Source organism: Pseudopodoces humilis, chromosome 19 (assembly GCF_049639895.1).
Source record: "Pseudopodoces humilis isolate 2021_Gansu_Grassland_sample_001 chromosome 19, ASM4963989v1, whole genome shotgun sequence".
Lineage (NCBI taxonomy): Eukaryota > Metazoa > Chordata > Aves > Passeriformes > Paridae > Pseudopodoces > Pseudopodoces humilis.
In genome coordinates this window covers 173,879-190,946 of record NC_142218.1, presented here as the reverse complement: position 1 = coordinate 190,946, position 17,068 = coordinate 173,879, and the positions used below count along the sequence as shown (strand labels likewise).

Below are 17,068 nucleotides of genomic sequence, written 5' to 3'. Positions count from 1 at the left end.
TCTTTTTAGTCACATTTTTCTATTAGACAATTTTTTTTTTGTGATGAACTGCTGCTTGAAGCCATTGCTATATTTCAAGAACATTGCACTTTGATTATTTATGGAGGTTAAATGAGGATTAATCATTAATGGGATTGAGATGAGATTAATGAGTCACATTAATGTGACTTTAAAAAATCCATCAGTTGAAAACATTGAAATGAAGATGCTTTTGAGTTAATTCTTTATATCACACAAATTACAAAATGAAGAAGGGACTTAGCTGTGGAACTCCAAGGAGGTGCTTCTTTATCCTCAGTAGTGTGAAGTGTGCATTACATGGTCTGGGCACATGATAGCAAAGCACAATTTTTTTGAGGAAGATGGTTAATTTCCAAGTAGAGATAAAGAAACTTGGGCTTGTCATTGCACTACAAGTGTCATCACTTTCATTACATAAATAAATATTCTACTTTGACTTAGATAACGTCTGGACTCTCATTTCCTTCCTTGACCTCTCCCTTTGTTTACCAGCAATGTGGATGGTGGCGTTTCAGTATCTGAGTGAGCCTAGGTTCAGTCAGATCCAAAAAAAAACAGAGAGAGTTGTCCATCTTTGTTAATTTTTTTCCCCTTTAATCTCTAAGACTGCTGAATCCCACAGCCCTTTCCTGCAACAAGATGAGATGCTTCTTTACTGTGAAGTTACAAAAGAATTTGTGTGTTCTACCAGATAAACTAGAAAATGGTGAGAATACACTGGCAAACTGCATCTGTGATCTAGGCCCTGAAACTAGTTAAGTTACAAACTTGAGTGAAGACAGAACTTGGGGTTGAATTCACATCCTCAACTAGACTAATTGTTCTGGGTGGACTCTGCCATCAAACTTCTATTACATACCTTGTGCTTGAAGGGCTGTGGGGTCAGGACCACTGCCGAGCCAAGATGAATCTGTTCTAGTTTTTTATTCAAAACTATTTTGACCATGATATGTTCTCTCAGGTTACATAAATTTATACATTCCTCTAGAGATAGCTGGACTGTCTTTCCTGACACCTAGTGTCGGGCTGTAAATAACAGGGGATGGGACCACTGTGCTATTTAGATTATTTATTGCCCAAAAAAGTCAGATAAGATATCAGTCTTGAAGGCGTAAGATTTGGAGAGAAGCAGTAAGTCAGCAATAGCTCAAAGGTAGTCACAAATTTCTTCTTCAGACAGCAGTATATAACATTTTGGACAGTTGACTTTATAACATATCACCTTTGCTAAGTTCTGTCACACTGCATCTGTCTTTCAGACAATAGATTATTAGGTCACGTGCACCCATGCGCCTTTATCATAACTTCTAAATTTATAGCTGTAGTGGTTTAGATTTGCCAATTTGAGTTTCCCAGCCAATTCACTAAATAATATGGGGGGTTTTAGCACTTGCTAAAACCATTAGGGCACTTACTCATTTCTCTCTGTGAGATATGGATTAGGAGAAGGGAAAAACAGGCTTAGAACATAAAAGGAAAAAAGAAACTTTATTCACATGACTACAAGAATAAGAAACCAGAATAAAACATCCAGAAACCTTTCTTCTGCCTGCCCAGCTTTTTATTTTCCCAACTAAACATGCAGAGACAAAACCTGGGACGTTAAAGCAGTATCAACTATACAACAGTCTTTCATCAATCTTTGTAGGGAGAGGAGTTTTCTCTTGTCATACCATAGAGACTTCTCCACAAGAAACAGTTTTCCTGTGGCTTTTCATTTCCGCGGATAGCAGCTGTCCAGACAAAAAAATCTGCATTTTGAAATTCCTCACATTTCCACAGCCCTCCTAGAGGTGTGTCCATGGGCTATGAACTAGTGGGGTATTATTTTAAGGGTGAGTTGTTCAAAGCAAAGTTTCTCAATCTCTTTCTGTGATCATCTCTGGGAACAGAGGTTTTCTTCTTCTCTCCCTGGGGACAAAGTGTCTTTCTTCTCTCATCTCTCTCTCTTTGCTCAAGATTCTCATGGAATCACAGCTACTCCAACATCTGCTTGGCTTTATCAATAGATGCTTCTGCTCACATCTGCAGTTTAAATACTTCACCCCCCCATACTTTTCTCATTAATTAAAGGAGTTATTTTCGGAACATTATTGTCCATCTCCATGGCCCTACCAAAAGAGTATTTCAGCCCCATTTGGCATCTCCTCACCCCTCTTCCATCTGAGGCTTGACTCCTTCTTTTACTGACCTTGGCGTTTTCTTGTTGTCTTTCTAAATGTTGTCACTCTGTCTTTTTCTCTCCCTGGAGAGAGGAACAAGGTTTGCAGGTCTCATCTGTGTAGTGAAAGGGTTAAATATTTCTCAGGCCACAGCAGTCACGGTGTTGGATTTCAGACTGTGCTGGTGCCTCATTCAGCCCGGCAGCTGCAGGGAGGGGCGGGCGCTCTTGGCTCAGCCTGGAGCTGTCAGTGCAAGCTGGGGTGGGTTTAGTGTTGGTGAGATGGCAGCAGCCGTGGTCCGGCCCAGCCTGGGCTGGGAACCCCCAGGCTCCATCCCCTACCCGGGAGCTGTTGGGGTCCGGCCAGGCCTCCCCCAGGCCGCACAGGCTACGGGGAAGCAGGGCCAGCCTCATCAGAGCTCTGCTACCTTTCAAGGCCAGAAGCAAAAAACAGAAAGAAGTTTCCTGGCTTGGGTTTTTAGAAGGTAGTATTCATAGAGGCAGATCTGATTTTCAGTGATGGAAAATGCTGTCAGTTCTCAGAACTAGCCAGCTATTAGCCTGTCTCAGGCACAGAAGAAGCCCCCAGTAGCTTCTCTCAAAGAAATCACCTCCATGGGTGGTTCTTACTTCTTTCCCTAAATATCAATTAATGTCAAACTACCACAGTAGATTACTTAATTTATTTTTTCATTTATTTATTACAGTTCAAAACCCTTCAGCATCTGTGGAGGTTTCTATTTTTCCATTTCCTACACCTAGCCTGCAGCACCCCCTATTCTTGCACTTCCTGCACTACATCTTGCACTTAATGACATGAAGGAAACCAAGCAATGTCTCTTCTTGAGTGGCTGTCTAAACTGAAATGTATTACAAGTGTGGAAGAGGGAAGAAAACTGCCAAATCATCTCTGAGAAACTGGTCTTGTGGTTGAGACATCCTTCACTTGTATTCTCAGCTGCTTACAGCCTATAGACAGCTCTCCTCTGTTATGCATACAGAAAACATAAGGCTGGTTTTTTTGTGTGTGTTTTTTGAAGCAAATTTTTTCCTCTCCTTTTTAAACCTCTGCCTGATCCCATGCAAAAGGGAGTGAATCCTCTGTGTCTGCCCTGTAAGGAGGGAAGTCACTGTTCTGCAGTGAGCTGAGGTATCTCCAGGTATAGGACTCATGTATGGTAGAAGAGACCTTTCCTGACCTGGGGAGGAAGAGACCAGGAAATGGTGGAGGCTGGTCTGGGTGGGAAAGGGGAGACCAAGAAGTTGTAGAGGCAGGTCTGAGAAAGTTCTTCCCCCTGTGGGAGCAGACCAGAATTTGAAGGAGATGCTCTTTACCCACAGGTAAGTGGCTGAAATGTGCCCAAGAAAGGGACACAAGTCCTGTAGTTGTCAATTAGAAGCAAGAGCTGCGTGGGTATGGGCCCATGTGAAAAGCCATGAGAAGCTAAATTTGGAAGCTGCTGACCTGGGATGGTAGAATTTTGCCTGCTTTCTGTCTTTTACTCTCCCCAGGGCTCCAGGTCTTAGAGGAAGTGCAGACAGCTGCTGGGCACTTTGGTGGAAGTCTGGCAAGTCTGTTTCCTGCTATATGTGGCAGGAATGGTGTAGCTGGAATGCAGATTGATGGCATGGCTGTTGAGTTAGGGAGGTCAAGTTATTTTCCTCAGGACAATGTGTTGTGCATGCTCTCTGTGTCCCCCAGTCACTGGCTTGATGTATCTTCTCAGTGCGCACAGGGGAACACCCCAGGAGTTTTTTACCCTTGCCAAGATTAAACAAGAACCTTTTTACTTGTGATCCCCAAAGGCATTTCAGGCTCAGGGCTTTGAAAAATCAAAAGCTTTTGCATGTGGGAGCTCAGTGGGAAGCATTCCTCTTGCTTCTTGAACATGTGGCAATAAATACTGGTGACATTTCATACCAGGCTATGCCACACTACCCAGCAGGTAGTGGGAGATAATGCCTTTTTTGCATGGAAAACTGATTGGTTTAACGGCCCTCTTTGAGGTCTAAAATACAGAGGAGACTGTTTTGCTAAAAATGAGGCACTGTCTTCAGGTGGGTGCAGTGATGAGACTGCTCCAGGTGTCTGAGGAGGCCACAAAAACTCCATAGGGAGGGGCTGTCTTCTGACCAGCTTTGAGCAAGTACTGGATCCACTCAGCAGCAGCATACTTAGGCAGTTTAATGAGACCACCAAAGCTGCACTCCTTGTTCCACTCTACCCATGACTGGATGCGGGGTCAGCACATTGAGCTTTCTGTCTGTTCTAAACTGATGGGCTCACTGACTTGGGTTCACAAAAGTGGTGCCAAATGCTGTCAAGTCTGCTATGTTTTGTTGTTGCATACTTGTGTTGGTTTGAAAGTAAACTGGTGTTAGAAATGAACCCCACTCAATGACCTTAAGAGAGATTACAGGTCAGAGTTACAATTTATTAAAGAGATTGTGATAAATACAATAGTACAGAGAAAACTGGTTTTAACCCACATAGACTGAATACGGCCTGGCACCCATTTGGTCAGGGTGATGGTACCAGTCCTGTTGAAGTGCTGGTCCTCCTCCAAATCCATCAAGTGGTGGTGCTAGAAGTCTCCAGGCCCAAAGATTTTATGTACTCAGGTTTGTTAGGAAAATTAATCCACAACTCCAGAGGCTTATATGAAGAACAAAATTCATGCTTTAGAATTTTTAAGAAGTTTAATAACCAATAAAAGAAGGGACAAAAATATCACTGAGGTACTGGAGTGTCTCTGGCCAGTTAGTCAGACAGCATGCTGTAAATTTCTTGAGGCTCATGCATATTCATATATTTGTGAAAAATGGCATTCACTTTCCTGATAAATTTTACAAGGTTTAATAAAAGAGACAATAGGAGACAAAGACAATAAAGTAAAGGCTTAAAAGAGCCGGGTGCTTGGCACTCTGCCAAGAGCACACCTGGTTGTTTTGGAAACACTCCTTACATACCATTTCTATTGCATCAACTTGATGCATATTCATAGACTTTATGCATATTCAAACTTTTCAATTAACTAGTTTACATTTTCCAGGAACTGTTTAGCATGGCCACTCCTTGGGTCCACCTTTTTAGAGCATGTGTGTTTCTTGGCTTGTGGTTTTAGTACTCTTCTTATCACCTTTTAATTTGGGCCTTGGCTCCTTCTTTCCACAGACAGTGAGTGTTGATAATCAGCAGAGTCATCATTTGTTCATTGAATTTATCCTAAATAAGCAGACAGTTCAAACATCCTATATTGACTATATTAAAAACGAGATTCTCTTAATAAATTATAAAAAGAATTTAATATAAATAAAAAGACAATTAGGAGACAAAAGAAATAAAGCAAAGGGTTAAAACTGCCGGGTGCCCTGGCACCTTGCCAGGAACACACTTGGAATCTCAGGGATACCCTTTTTATCCCCTCCTGCTGTGAGGGGTTAATGCATATTCAAGCATGTCCCCTCCCTGGTTCCGCCTTCTTGGATCATGCTCTTCACAATTTTATTTTCTGCTGGTCAGCATATATTTTTGCTGGTCATCATTATTCTTGCTGGTCATCATTATTTTGGAGTTTGGTTTCCTTTCTTTTTGCAAATGGTCAGGGCAGATAACAGTCCGGGGCCGTCATCCTTCCCCTGAGGGCAGCTGGGTTTCATATCTTCCGCTGATAACAGTTTGGCCTCTATTGTTCTCCTGATAACAGCTTGGGCCTCACTGTCCTTGCCCTCTGGGGTTTCCTTACCTTGTACCTAGGAAATTCTTTTAAACTTAAGACTTGTTAGCAAGAAAAAAAGTACATACATAGCTAAAAAGTATTTAATATATAATATTCATCTGCGAAAGCCAATATCACAATACAAATTTATAACAACTATTACAGCAAAGCCATTTTAACATGATACATACAGCATTCATCTTAATATTTGCGGAAAGCTGATATAATACTATGTATCTATAACATGTTTTCTTATTCAAACTTTCTTGGGAACTCTTGATATTTCAGGCTCCCTTCTCCTTCAGTTTTTAACCTCTGACCTGCCTGCAGGATATTCTATAGATTAGGTCTTCCTGTTTTCCCTTCCTGTTGTTTCACACTTCCCGAATATGATTATCGATAAAACCTTCTTGGATGCTTATGATTTGCGGAATAAAAGGAACCCTATAACTCGCAGAGTAGTTATAAGAGCAGGTATGAATTTATTCAGCGCTGAGGTGCATGGGGATATCTCCTCCAAAAAGCATGCACCCCTTTTTGATTAGGTTTTCCCTTTTTATCCTGTACAGACTAGGTTTACACAATATGCCTAATACATGTTAATTTCCTAACCCTGCCTGTCTTCACTTCATATTACAATAAGCCTCATGCCCCTTTCAGTTCTTTGGCCACTTTTTGGGACTTCAAATCTGTTTCTTCTGGCTTAGGGTCTGAGGAATCTCTTTTATCCTGTGGTGCCTTTGTCTTTGCATCTTGTTTGTGTATTCCAGCTCCTTATCTCATCTTGCAGTCTGACCCTTTTTCTTGTTTTTGTGGATTAGTGTGTAAGGGTATGGTTTTTGTCAGACGCCCCTTTTAGTCAAGCATTTCTTCTTAATTCTTAATTTCTTTGTTTCACTTATGTTCTGGTTTCCATCATTCTTATCACTTGGAGACATCAGTCCACAGATGTAAGGAAAATGATTGGTTTTACCCCACTCTTTAAGTTGGTTACATAGAGGTATTTTTAGTCTCTATTTTGAACACTTTGCTAAAGTCTGTGGAGGAATGGCTAGAGAGCAAAGGTCATATTCCCATGCAGCAGTTAGCTGGGAAAGAGTTAGACAATGGAGTACAGTTGGTGTGAGATGTTGCAAAGTCAGGAAGGCCTAAGTGATAACTGTTAACTGAGAACAGGATGCTGTGATCAGAAGAATGTGAATTCAGCATAGATGAGCGATCACAGGAATGTAGAATTAGGTGGAGTTGACCTTAAATGAAATATCCAATAATGAGCTTTCTTTTGCACTATGTATGAGCCTAATTACTGATGCTATATAAGTGGTTTTAGAGTTGCTAATAAACGAGACTTGCTGATCATTCATATTGAGTGCTGCATTTTCTCACGCCGAACTCATCAAATGGCGCCCGATCAACAGGGACCTTTGGGACTTTTGGGACCCTAGAGACCTTTGGGACCTTAGAGACCTTTGGAACCTTTAGAACCTTAAGGACTTTTAATAGCAGTCAGAGTTGGCCAAGGGAGTCGGCGACAGGGGACTGGTCCTTTGCAGCAAGGAAGGTGAAAAGCAACGGCTGTGCTGCATTCCAGGCAACATCATCGGAGAGTCCTGATCGCACAGTAGGGTTGCCGCGCCCAGGCGACCTCAGAGGAGAGTCCTGCCGTAACGTGCTGCCGAAACCTTGTAGGGGCTGCAACAGCGCGCGCTGACGGTAAGATGGAAAGGCAAGCAGCATATGATTTATTTACCTGCTTTTTAGAAAAGCGACAGGTTAAAGATTTTGATTTGCGCAAGGAGCTTCCTGAACTTCTTGCTTATGGGTATGCTCAGGGTTGTTTTCAGAATCCCCATACAGTCTATGAATTGAGTGGCAAAAACTTGGAGATAAATTGTGGGAAGCTGTTTTTAATAATGATAAAACTGCTAAAAAATTAGGAAAACTGTGGTGGACAGTTCATAATGCTCTCTTGCAGTACCAGGCAGAACAGGCAGCTGCCACAAAGGCATCTGCAGCTATGTCGAAAAATAGATTATTAGAGGGAGTTAGTGAGTGTCCATTGCCACCCGCCACGAATATAGTAATTTTGACTCCCCCCACGCAGTCACTGATCCCTGCTGCAGCTGTTAATCCTTTTGTGCCATCTCAAATTCCTTCACCTACTAACCTTGATACTGGAACAGAGCCTTCGGCACCGTTACCATCCTCCCCTATGGGAAATAAATCTATCCCTGGGCTAGGGCGTGAGTTAGGTGAGACTATTGCACGGGAAAGAAGAGAGACATGGGCTACGTTAGCACGGAATATTTTGCAAGAGAGAGATCAGGAAAAAGCAGACGCTGTATTGGAAGTAGCATGTCCCGTAACGTTTGCACCGATGCAAGGGGGAGGAATACAAGCTCAAATTACAGCTTTGGATTGGAAGTGGTTATCACAGTTGCGAGCTACAGTCAGTCAGTTTGGAGTGACCAGTGAACTGGTTAGACAAATGATTGATTATTTGTGGGGTACACAGATTTTGTTGCCTGCAGATTGTAGGATTATTATGAAATTGATTCTTAGTCAGCATCAGCAGTTGTTGTTTAATGTACACTGGCAAGCTTATTGTCAAGAAAGTGTAAATGTGCGAAGGCAGGCAGGTGATCCACTGTATGGATTAACTTTGGAAGAACTTATGGGCTTAGGAGCATATAGTCAAGTGGAAGCACAAGCTATATTGGGACCAGATAAGTTGAGAGAAGGAATGCGGTTAGTGCGAGCTGCGTTTGATCAGATCAAAGAGCCAGGAGGTATTCCATCTTATATGAGTATTAAACAGGGGCGAGATGAGCCATTTAGAACATTTATTGATAAAGTGGCTAATGCTATAGAAAGGGCAAGTGTTCCTGAATATATGAGGGGAGCATTATTAAAACAATGTGCATTACAAAATTGTAATCCAGCAACCAGGTCAGTTTTAAATTCCCTAAATGCTAATTGGACTATTGAAGAGGCATTAGAAAGGATGTCTAATATACCGGTAGAGTTACAGGCAATGTTAGTCCAGGCAATTAAAGAACTAGGGCAAGAGTTAAAAAGGCAAGCTGCATCTACTCAGAGTCAGGTTTTAGCAGCTCTTGCACTCCTACAAGCGGCTACAAGTAACCATGGCAGGATTCCAACCCCCCAATTCAAATGTTTTTGCTGTGGCAACCTTGGACATATTCGGAAGGAATGTACTGTACCATCTATTTTGTGCAGTCAGTGCTGGTCTAATACCCACACTGATAATGTCTGCCGCCGGAGATCGGGAAATCTGTCAGCGTAAGAAGCTGCTACGCCACGACACAAATAGCAGCTGCTGGAACATCAGTGCCACTTCCCTCCAGCCTGCCACATCAGGGAGCCTCAGCCTGGACCTGGCAGCCTCAGTAACTGTGGATTTATTGACATCACAGTCCTACAACATTCCCATGGATAATAAATGGAAAAGCTATGAGTTCAATAGTGTTGGAATGTTCATCTGCTAGTCTAATGAGACTGTTTATTTTACCTGGAATAATTGATGTGGACTATTTTAGTAAAATATATATCATTGCATATACACCGGCACTACCAACCAAAATTGATAAAGGACAACAAATTGCACAATTGGTGCCACTAAGCTTTATGTAAATAATGTTTTACAACCACTGCAGGTTCAGTGACCTACAACTATTATTTATCATTATATGGATTATATTATTTTTGCTCAGTCACAACCTTTTGCAGATAAACAAGTTAAGGACATTCAAACACAACTATTTCAGAATGGACTGGTTGTTGCACCTGAGAAAATACAGCTGACATCCGCATGGAAATATCTCGGGTAGACTTTAACTGAGCAGTATATTGTCCCTCAGAAACTGTCATTAAACATGTTACTTCATACTGTTCATGATGCTCAGCGACTGCTGAGAGATTTACACTGGCTTAAACTTGTGGGTATTCCTAATGAACTTTTACAATCCTTATGACCTTTGTTAAAGAGTACTGATCCTACAGCACCTATACAGGTCACCAGTGAACAACAAGAAGCTCTCAATAAAATAATGGACTGTATCCAGACAGGTGTTGTTCGTAGATGAGACTTAGACATTAACCTTACTGTATGGTTTGGACCTCAACATCTCATCAGTGCCTTAACACAGCAATAAAAGAAAACGGGGGAGATATGGGTATTAGAGTGGTTGTTGTGTGTTCACTGATGCTGGAAAGAAATCTTGTACAGCTGCTGCTACATGGCAAAATTCAGAAGGACAATGGAATCTTCATATTATTCCAGCTTGAAAAGGAGGATGCATTATAAACTCTGGAATTAGTTGCTGTTGTTTGGGTTTTGGTGTAGTTTAAGGGTCCTGTTAATGTGGCAACTGATTCTTTATATGTTGCAGGAGTGAGTGAACGTATTGAAAATGCAGACATTAAAGAAGTAAAAAACCCTCGTTTATATGAACTGTTTTTGCAACTTCAAAGAGCAGTAAAGCTGAGGACTGTTGCCTTTGCTATTACTTATATTCATAGCCACAAATGGCATGTGGGTTTCAGAGAAGGAAATGCTAAAGCAAACCAATTGGTTTATAAGGATCCAAAAACAAGACTGTGGGGAGGTCCTAGCAAAGTACTCTATTGAGGACTTGGTTATCTTTGTGTGTCTACCCCCACAGAGCTTGTTTGGGTGCTGAGCCGATGGACTAAACCTGCTGATCCCAGTGATTTACCTTCAGTGGATCCAGAAAATTTAGCAGATACTTCTTGCTCTCTACTATCAACATAGAGACGGGATCTGATGAACTCTCACACGTGAATCGTGTGCACAGTACCAAATTGTGAATGTTATCTTTTGTATGTTATATTTGTAAAGTATGTAAGGAAAAGTGGTGGATACATTCTAAGTGGTGTCGGTCCCCAAGAGGGATTTGTACAGAGTGTTACAACATTGAAAGAAATTTAACTGAGATTGCATTACAGGAAGGTGTGCAAACGAGATAATTTGAGAAAGGATCTGATAGATGGTGGGAGATTTTTGCTTTTGGGATAAATCCAGAAAATTATTGTTATCATCCCAATACCCCTTTACCATATATTCTTGAAATAACCACAATACGTTGTCGTAAGACACTTACACAGGTCATGTGTGATATCCCAGGGGTAAAAAATAAAAATTAGGAGCAATTTTTAAAACGGCAGTCTCGAGAGAAAGGGTCTTTCCTTGAAAGTTATCCCTGCTGCCAAGAAGATGGAACACCCCGTGGTTCGAAGCAACCGAATCGACGGGCGAGGCAGAGGGGTAATAGAAAAGGGAAGCAAGATTTCACATGGGATCCAGCCAAGATGCTGGCTGAACTGCCGCAATCCTTTTAAAGTCCTTAAGGGACTACCTCTGATCAGGTTGTTGTTGTGGTTTACCATGATAAGGGAAAATGAAGGGTTTTTGATTGACATAGATGAGAGACAAAATATGTGGATAACGTGGGCTAATCAAACTGGACAGGATAATTTTTGCCTTTCAATGGCTACCCCTTCGGATCCTTTTCGAACTTGTTTAGTGGGCGCACCTTTAGATGATTCACTCAATGCCACAATGTTTAAAAACTGGACAAAGAATTGGAAAACACCTAAAGAAGCAAACAAAACATTATGTGAAATTCCATCAGGTAGATTCAGGGTCAATATCTGTGACACAAGCTTAATTCAGGCAAATCCTATTGGAGCTCAAAATTGGTACATTGCTACAAGTTTAAATGTTACTGGGTCAGAACCACAAGAGTTAAGACTATTAGGTTCAGCCCCTAGCAATTACTGTTTAACTTTTGTTAATTGGGCTAGGAGTAATCATGCAAAAAATCTCATGGGCCAAATGGTACAAATGTTTCTCCACAAAATTTGCTATATTTGCAAAATAATGATGCATATTTTGGCAAGTGGACTCGTAAAGTAAATTCTAGCAGTACACCTTTACAATTACCACGAAATTGACATTGTTTGCACCCGTTATACAGCAACTATTAGGAGCCAATAGAACCAGGTTACGAAAAAAGAGAAGTGTGTTTCAGCTGGGACCAGAATGCAAAGATCAGGTTGAGCTTTGGGAACGTCCTACAGTGATTGTGTCATTTATTTTTACACCTGGAGTATCTAGTGCTCAAGCCTTAACACAGTTACGACGACTGGCATGTTAGACAAGAAAACAGTTTAAAATTACATCAAAGGTTTTGTCTGATTTGCTTTTGGATATGAATAGTGTTAGGCATGCTGTATTGCAGAATAGAGCTGCTACTGATTTTTTGCTATTAGCACAGGGCCATGGCTGTGAAGACTTTGATGGGATGTGTTGCAGGAATCTTTCTGACCATTCGGTGTCTATTCATGCTCGTCTTCAACAACTACAGAGCAATATGAAAAAATTAACCATGGAAACAAATCCATTAGAAGAGTGGCTTCAATCCCTAGGTCTCACAAGATGGTTAAAAAATTTAGCACAAATGGCAATTGTTGTTATATTGATCATTGTGATTGTGTAACTGTTTATTACTTGCATACTGCAATGCTTGCAAAACATGGTAAAGAAAGCTACTTCTACAGTTTTGTTAGTACAAAAAGAAAACAGGGGAATTGTGGAGGAATGGCTAGAGAGCAAAGGTCATATTCCCATGCAGCAGTTAGCTGGGAAAGAGTTAGACAATGGAGTACAGTTGGTGTGAGATGTTGCAAAGTCAGGAAGGCCTTAGTGATAACTGTTAACTGAGAACAAGATGCTGTGATCAGAAGAATGTGAATTCAGCATAGATGAGCGATCACAGGAATGTAGAATTAGGTGGAGTTGACCTTAAATGAAATATCCAATAATGAGCTTTCTTTTGCACTATGTATGAGCCTAATTACTGATGCTATATAAGTGGTTTTAGAGTTGCTAATAAACGAGACTTGCTGATCATTCATATTGAGTGCTGCATTTTCTCCCGCCGAACTCATCAAAAGTCTACGATACAATGTATTTATTATATTACCATTCATATAAACTGTACAGTGTATACATATACTGACAGACTGTACTATACAAAAGCAGTTAAAAGTAAGTGTAAATTGTACTATATCAAGATACTTGTGATAAAAAAGGTTAATCTATGAATGCAAAAGCCCATATTTTCATATGTAACACTATGACCAAAAAGGAAGCATTCATTTATTCATCAATGAAGGGACAGACCATGGGGAACTTTCCATAAGGTCTCTCGAAATGATGGAGGATGCAGCTTCCTTTTTATCTTAATTTATCTTTCATTTCTGTCTCTTTTTCCCTATTGGCTGAGGTACTTCAGAGATATAGACTTCTTGAATCTCCTAATATAGACTCCATTCTAATGTGCACACCCCCACCCTCCACGCCCCCACCCCTCTTTTCTTTGTATCTCTGTTCTGTTTCTCTTAGTCCAATAATTTAGCATGGCCTTGGGTGAGCAACAGTGTCAATTGGTGGAATTCTTCTGGAATTTATGCTTCTTCCCATTGATTTTTTTACCTATCAGTATCTGGCCTTATCTACAAATAGGCCCACGGTTTGTAAAGACACATCCTTCTTATTCCTTTCAGGTTTAAGTGGGAATGCTCAGTACCTCCCTCAGGGCAGGGAGTTTCACAATTCATGAGGTAACACTGTGAGTCATGGGCTATTTTGAGATTCCTTGATAGTTTAAGTCCTTGCAGCCGCCCATTCTGTGGTCCCATTGAGTCTTTTATGGCCCATTAACATAGATGACCCCTCAGGCTGGGTGTGACTGTGCTGGTACTTCCTTGGAGGGAGTTATCACAGCTGAGTCATTGGTGTGAAGAAAAAGAAACTCTGCCCTGTCTTGCAGGGTTTGCCTCTCCTTATCTTATTTAACACACAGTCTGGGGAGTTGGGTGTGCACTGGGCAGCTCCTGCAAATGATCCATCATCAACAGTTCATCAGAAATGATATAGAGAGGGGTAGAATACTCCTGTAGCTAGGACAGTGGTGAAGTTTTGTCTGCCCACTAAAACATGCTTCCACCACGCCCAGCACTACTTTTCAGGTGCTCCAGGAAGTGCTTGTGCAAAAGGGGAATAAAGAGAATATCCGCAGGGATTACTTCGAAGCAACTGGCATTATGCAGGTATGATTCACTCATATGATATGATTCACTGTGATTGTGGAGCTGAATAAGCCACCCTTGCCTGCTGCAAAACACTCTGAACAGCATATGTGGATGCAGGTGTATGGAAAATCACACTATGAAATGCCAGTGTCCACAGAGGAGAAGAGTCCTGAAACTTCATTCAGATAAAGGGAGTCCACCGGGGTTTTCTCTCTTGGTTTCGGAAGGGTAGCCCCTTTTATCCTAAACTCCCGGTCACACATCTCCCTCCTCTTTTGCCCGCTGTCTGAGATACTAGTGTGAAAAACGAGGTTCACATAATTTTTATAGAATTTAAAAGTTTAATAAAAAAACAATTAGGAGAGAGAAATAAAGTAAAGTATACAGATACGGCCGGGTGTCTCTGCATTCAGCTAAGAGAACACACCTTACTAATGTTGTGAATTCATGTTGTAAATATTGGCTTTTCACAGTTATTCTGATAAATATATATTATATGCTTTCACTATATTCTTTTCTCTCTTAGCAAGTTATAGGCTTAGATAGGGAATTCTGAATGGTAAGGATATGTTTCATCCGGACAAGGCAAGATAACTCCAACAGGCACGACAATGGGAGGATCAAGCTGTGGAAAACAGGCTATTATCAGCAGCAGGAAATGGAGAGCAAACTGTTATCAAAAAGCCGGTACCAGGATGTTGGCGGGGGGGGAAGACATGAAGCTCATCTGTTCTCAGAGGAAGGATGAGGGGCCCAGACTCTTATCAACAGGTGACCATCTGCAGAGAAAAAAAAAAAGGAAACCAAAAACTCCAAAATAATGCTGACCAGCTAGAATAATGATGACCAGCAGAAAATAAAATTGTGAAGAGCATGATCCAAGAAGACGGAACCAGGGAGGGGACATGCTTGAATATGCATTAACCCCTCACAGCAAGGATGGGATAAAAGGGGTATTCCTGAGATACCAGGTGTGCTCTTGGCAGCGCACCAAGGCACCCGGCCGCAACTCTTTGCTTTACTTTATGTCTCTTATTGTCTTTATTAAACCTTTTTAAAACTTTACAGGAGTGAACTTCGTTTTTCACAGAAACTGGGGGCTCATCTCGGATTAAGCACCTCACCCCGGGGAAACCAGGAGATTCCAGGCAGGGGAAGGCGCCTCCCTGCCAGTTTTGGTAATCCTCTTTGGCTCTTCTGGTGTCATCGGTGGTAGCAGGGCAACACCCGGAGGACAAGAGAGAGACAAGTAAAGCAAAGAAAAATAAAAAAATAAAAGTAATATAGCGCTCCTTCAAAACCCCATAATCTTTCAGGACCTGAACAGGAATTGGTAAGTACTGATCAAGTGGGGTGGAAACGGGGATGAATGTGTTTGGAGCAATTAAAGCTCAAAAGCAGCCTGATAATCTCTATGTTACCAACACTAATACAAAACAAGGGAAGGGGGGTGTAAAAACAGATAGACAGGGAGAGTGGAACCAAGAAATCAATTTATTCCCATTACGAGAAGTACCTATGGGAGGAGTCCAGGTGGGAATGGGATTTGTGAATGCTCCTTTGATTTCTACAGAAGTTAGGAATTTCAAAAAGGAGATTAAAGGGCTAATAGAAGACCCTATAGGTACGGCTGAACAATTGGATCAATTCCTAGGGCCCAGTATTTTCACTTGGGAAGAAATGCAATCAATAATGAAAATAATATTTTCCCAAGAGGAAAGAGATATGATTAGAACTGCTGGGATAAAAATATGGGAAAAAGAAAACCAACAAGGCCCACCGGGAGAACAGAAATTGCCAACTGCACCTCCTGATTGGAACCAGAATGATGAAATTGGGAGGGGAAGTATGAATGATTATAGTAATTTGATAATCAAAGGGATAAAGGAGGGAGCGCCCCGAGGGCAAAATGTTAGAAAAGCCTTTGAGGGACAACAGGGAAAAGAGGAAACCCCAACTGAATGGCTGGAAAGGCTCCGAAAAAATATGAAACAATACTCTGGAATAGACCCTGAGTCCCTAGCAGGACAAGCCCTGCTAAGGGTCAATTTTGTCACCCGGGCATGGCCAGATATTAGGAAAAAACTAGAAAAATTGGAAGACTGGCACGACAAACCCTTAAATGACTTATTAAGAGAAGCTCAAAGGGTTTATGTACGGAGAGATGAAGAAAAAGCTAAAGTGGAAGCAAAAATCATGATAGCCACTATGAGGGAAAACACTTTCCAGAAAAATATGAATCAAAACCCCTCAGGAATTCCTCCTAAACACTCAGGGGCTAGAAGTGGGGAAAAGGGAAGAAATAAAAATCCAGCACAATCAAAATTCCCAGGGCAACCCAGGAATACCTGTTTTTATTGCAAAAAGGAAGGGCATTTTAAACGAGAATGCCCTCACTTAAGGAGGGATCTAAAGATATTTCAAGAGACACCCCCAGAGGAAGAATAGGGGACTCACAGCTCTATTTTTTGGGGGACAAATACCATCTGGAGCCTTTGATAACTTTAAAAGTGGGCCCCCAAGAGGAGACATTAGAATTTATAATTGATACTGGGGCAGAAAGGACTTGTGTTGTTAATATTCCAAAGGGATGTGATATAAGTAATGATACTGTAAAAGTAGCAGGGGCAAAAGGGGAAGGGTTTAAAGTTCCTGTCATTAAAAATGTGGTCATAGAAGGAGAAACAAAAATAGGAATAGGAGATGTTTTACTAGTTCCTGGGGCTGGCAGCAACTTATTGGGAAGGGATTTACAGATACAATTAGGAACTGGGGTTATCCCAGTAGAAGGGAAAATGACAGCCAAAGTGTTAAAACTTGGCCAAGAAGATGAAGAGAAAATTAACAAAGAAGTTTGGGCTGGAAAAGGAAATAGGGGTGGATTGAATATTGACCCCATAAGGGTCACTACTGAAAGGGAAGAATGTCCCATATGTGTACGTCAGTATCCTATTTCTTTGGAGGGGAGAGAAGACTTAAAGCCAGTAATAGAAGAATTGATAAAGGATGGGTCATTGGAACCTTGTAA

The 17,068-nt window shown here is 41.3% G+C and overlaps 1 protein-coding gene across 1 annotated transcript; it reads left to right on the top strand.

Moving 5' to 3' along the window:
* Nucleotides 1–8,278: 8,278 nt before the first annotated feature.
* LOC148182778 (endogenous retrovirus group K member 8 Gag polyprotein-like) lies at nucleotides 8,279–9,410 on the top strand. The gene is made up of 2 exons (XM_088064740.1): nucleotides 8,279–9,041; nucleotides 9,187–9,410. Exons 1-2 carry the CDS (start codon nucleotides 8,279–8,281, stop codon nucleotides 9,408–9,410), a joined length of 987 nt encoding a protein of 328 aa, XP_087920866.1.
* The last annotated feature ends 7,658 nt before the right edge of the window (nucleotides 9,411–17,068 follow it).

What these genes read in the sequence shown, in the direction of transcription:
- LOC148182778 (XM_088064740.1), top strand. Translation starts at nt 8,279, where the DNA reads ATGCAAGGGGGAGGAATACAAGCTCAAATTACAGCTTTGGATTGGAAG. An exon ending in ACTCCTACAAGCGGCTACAA is followed by an intron (nt 9,042 to 9,186) that starts GTAACCATGGCA and finishes CTGCCGCCGGAG; the next exon opens with ATCGGGAAATCTGTCAGCGT.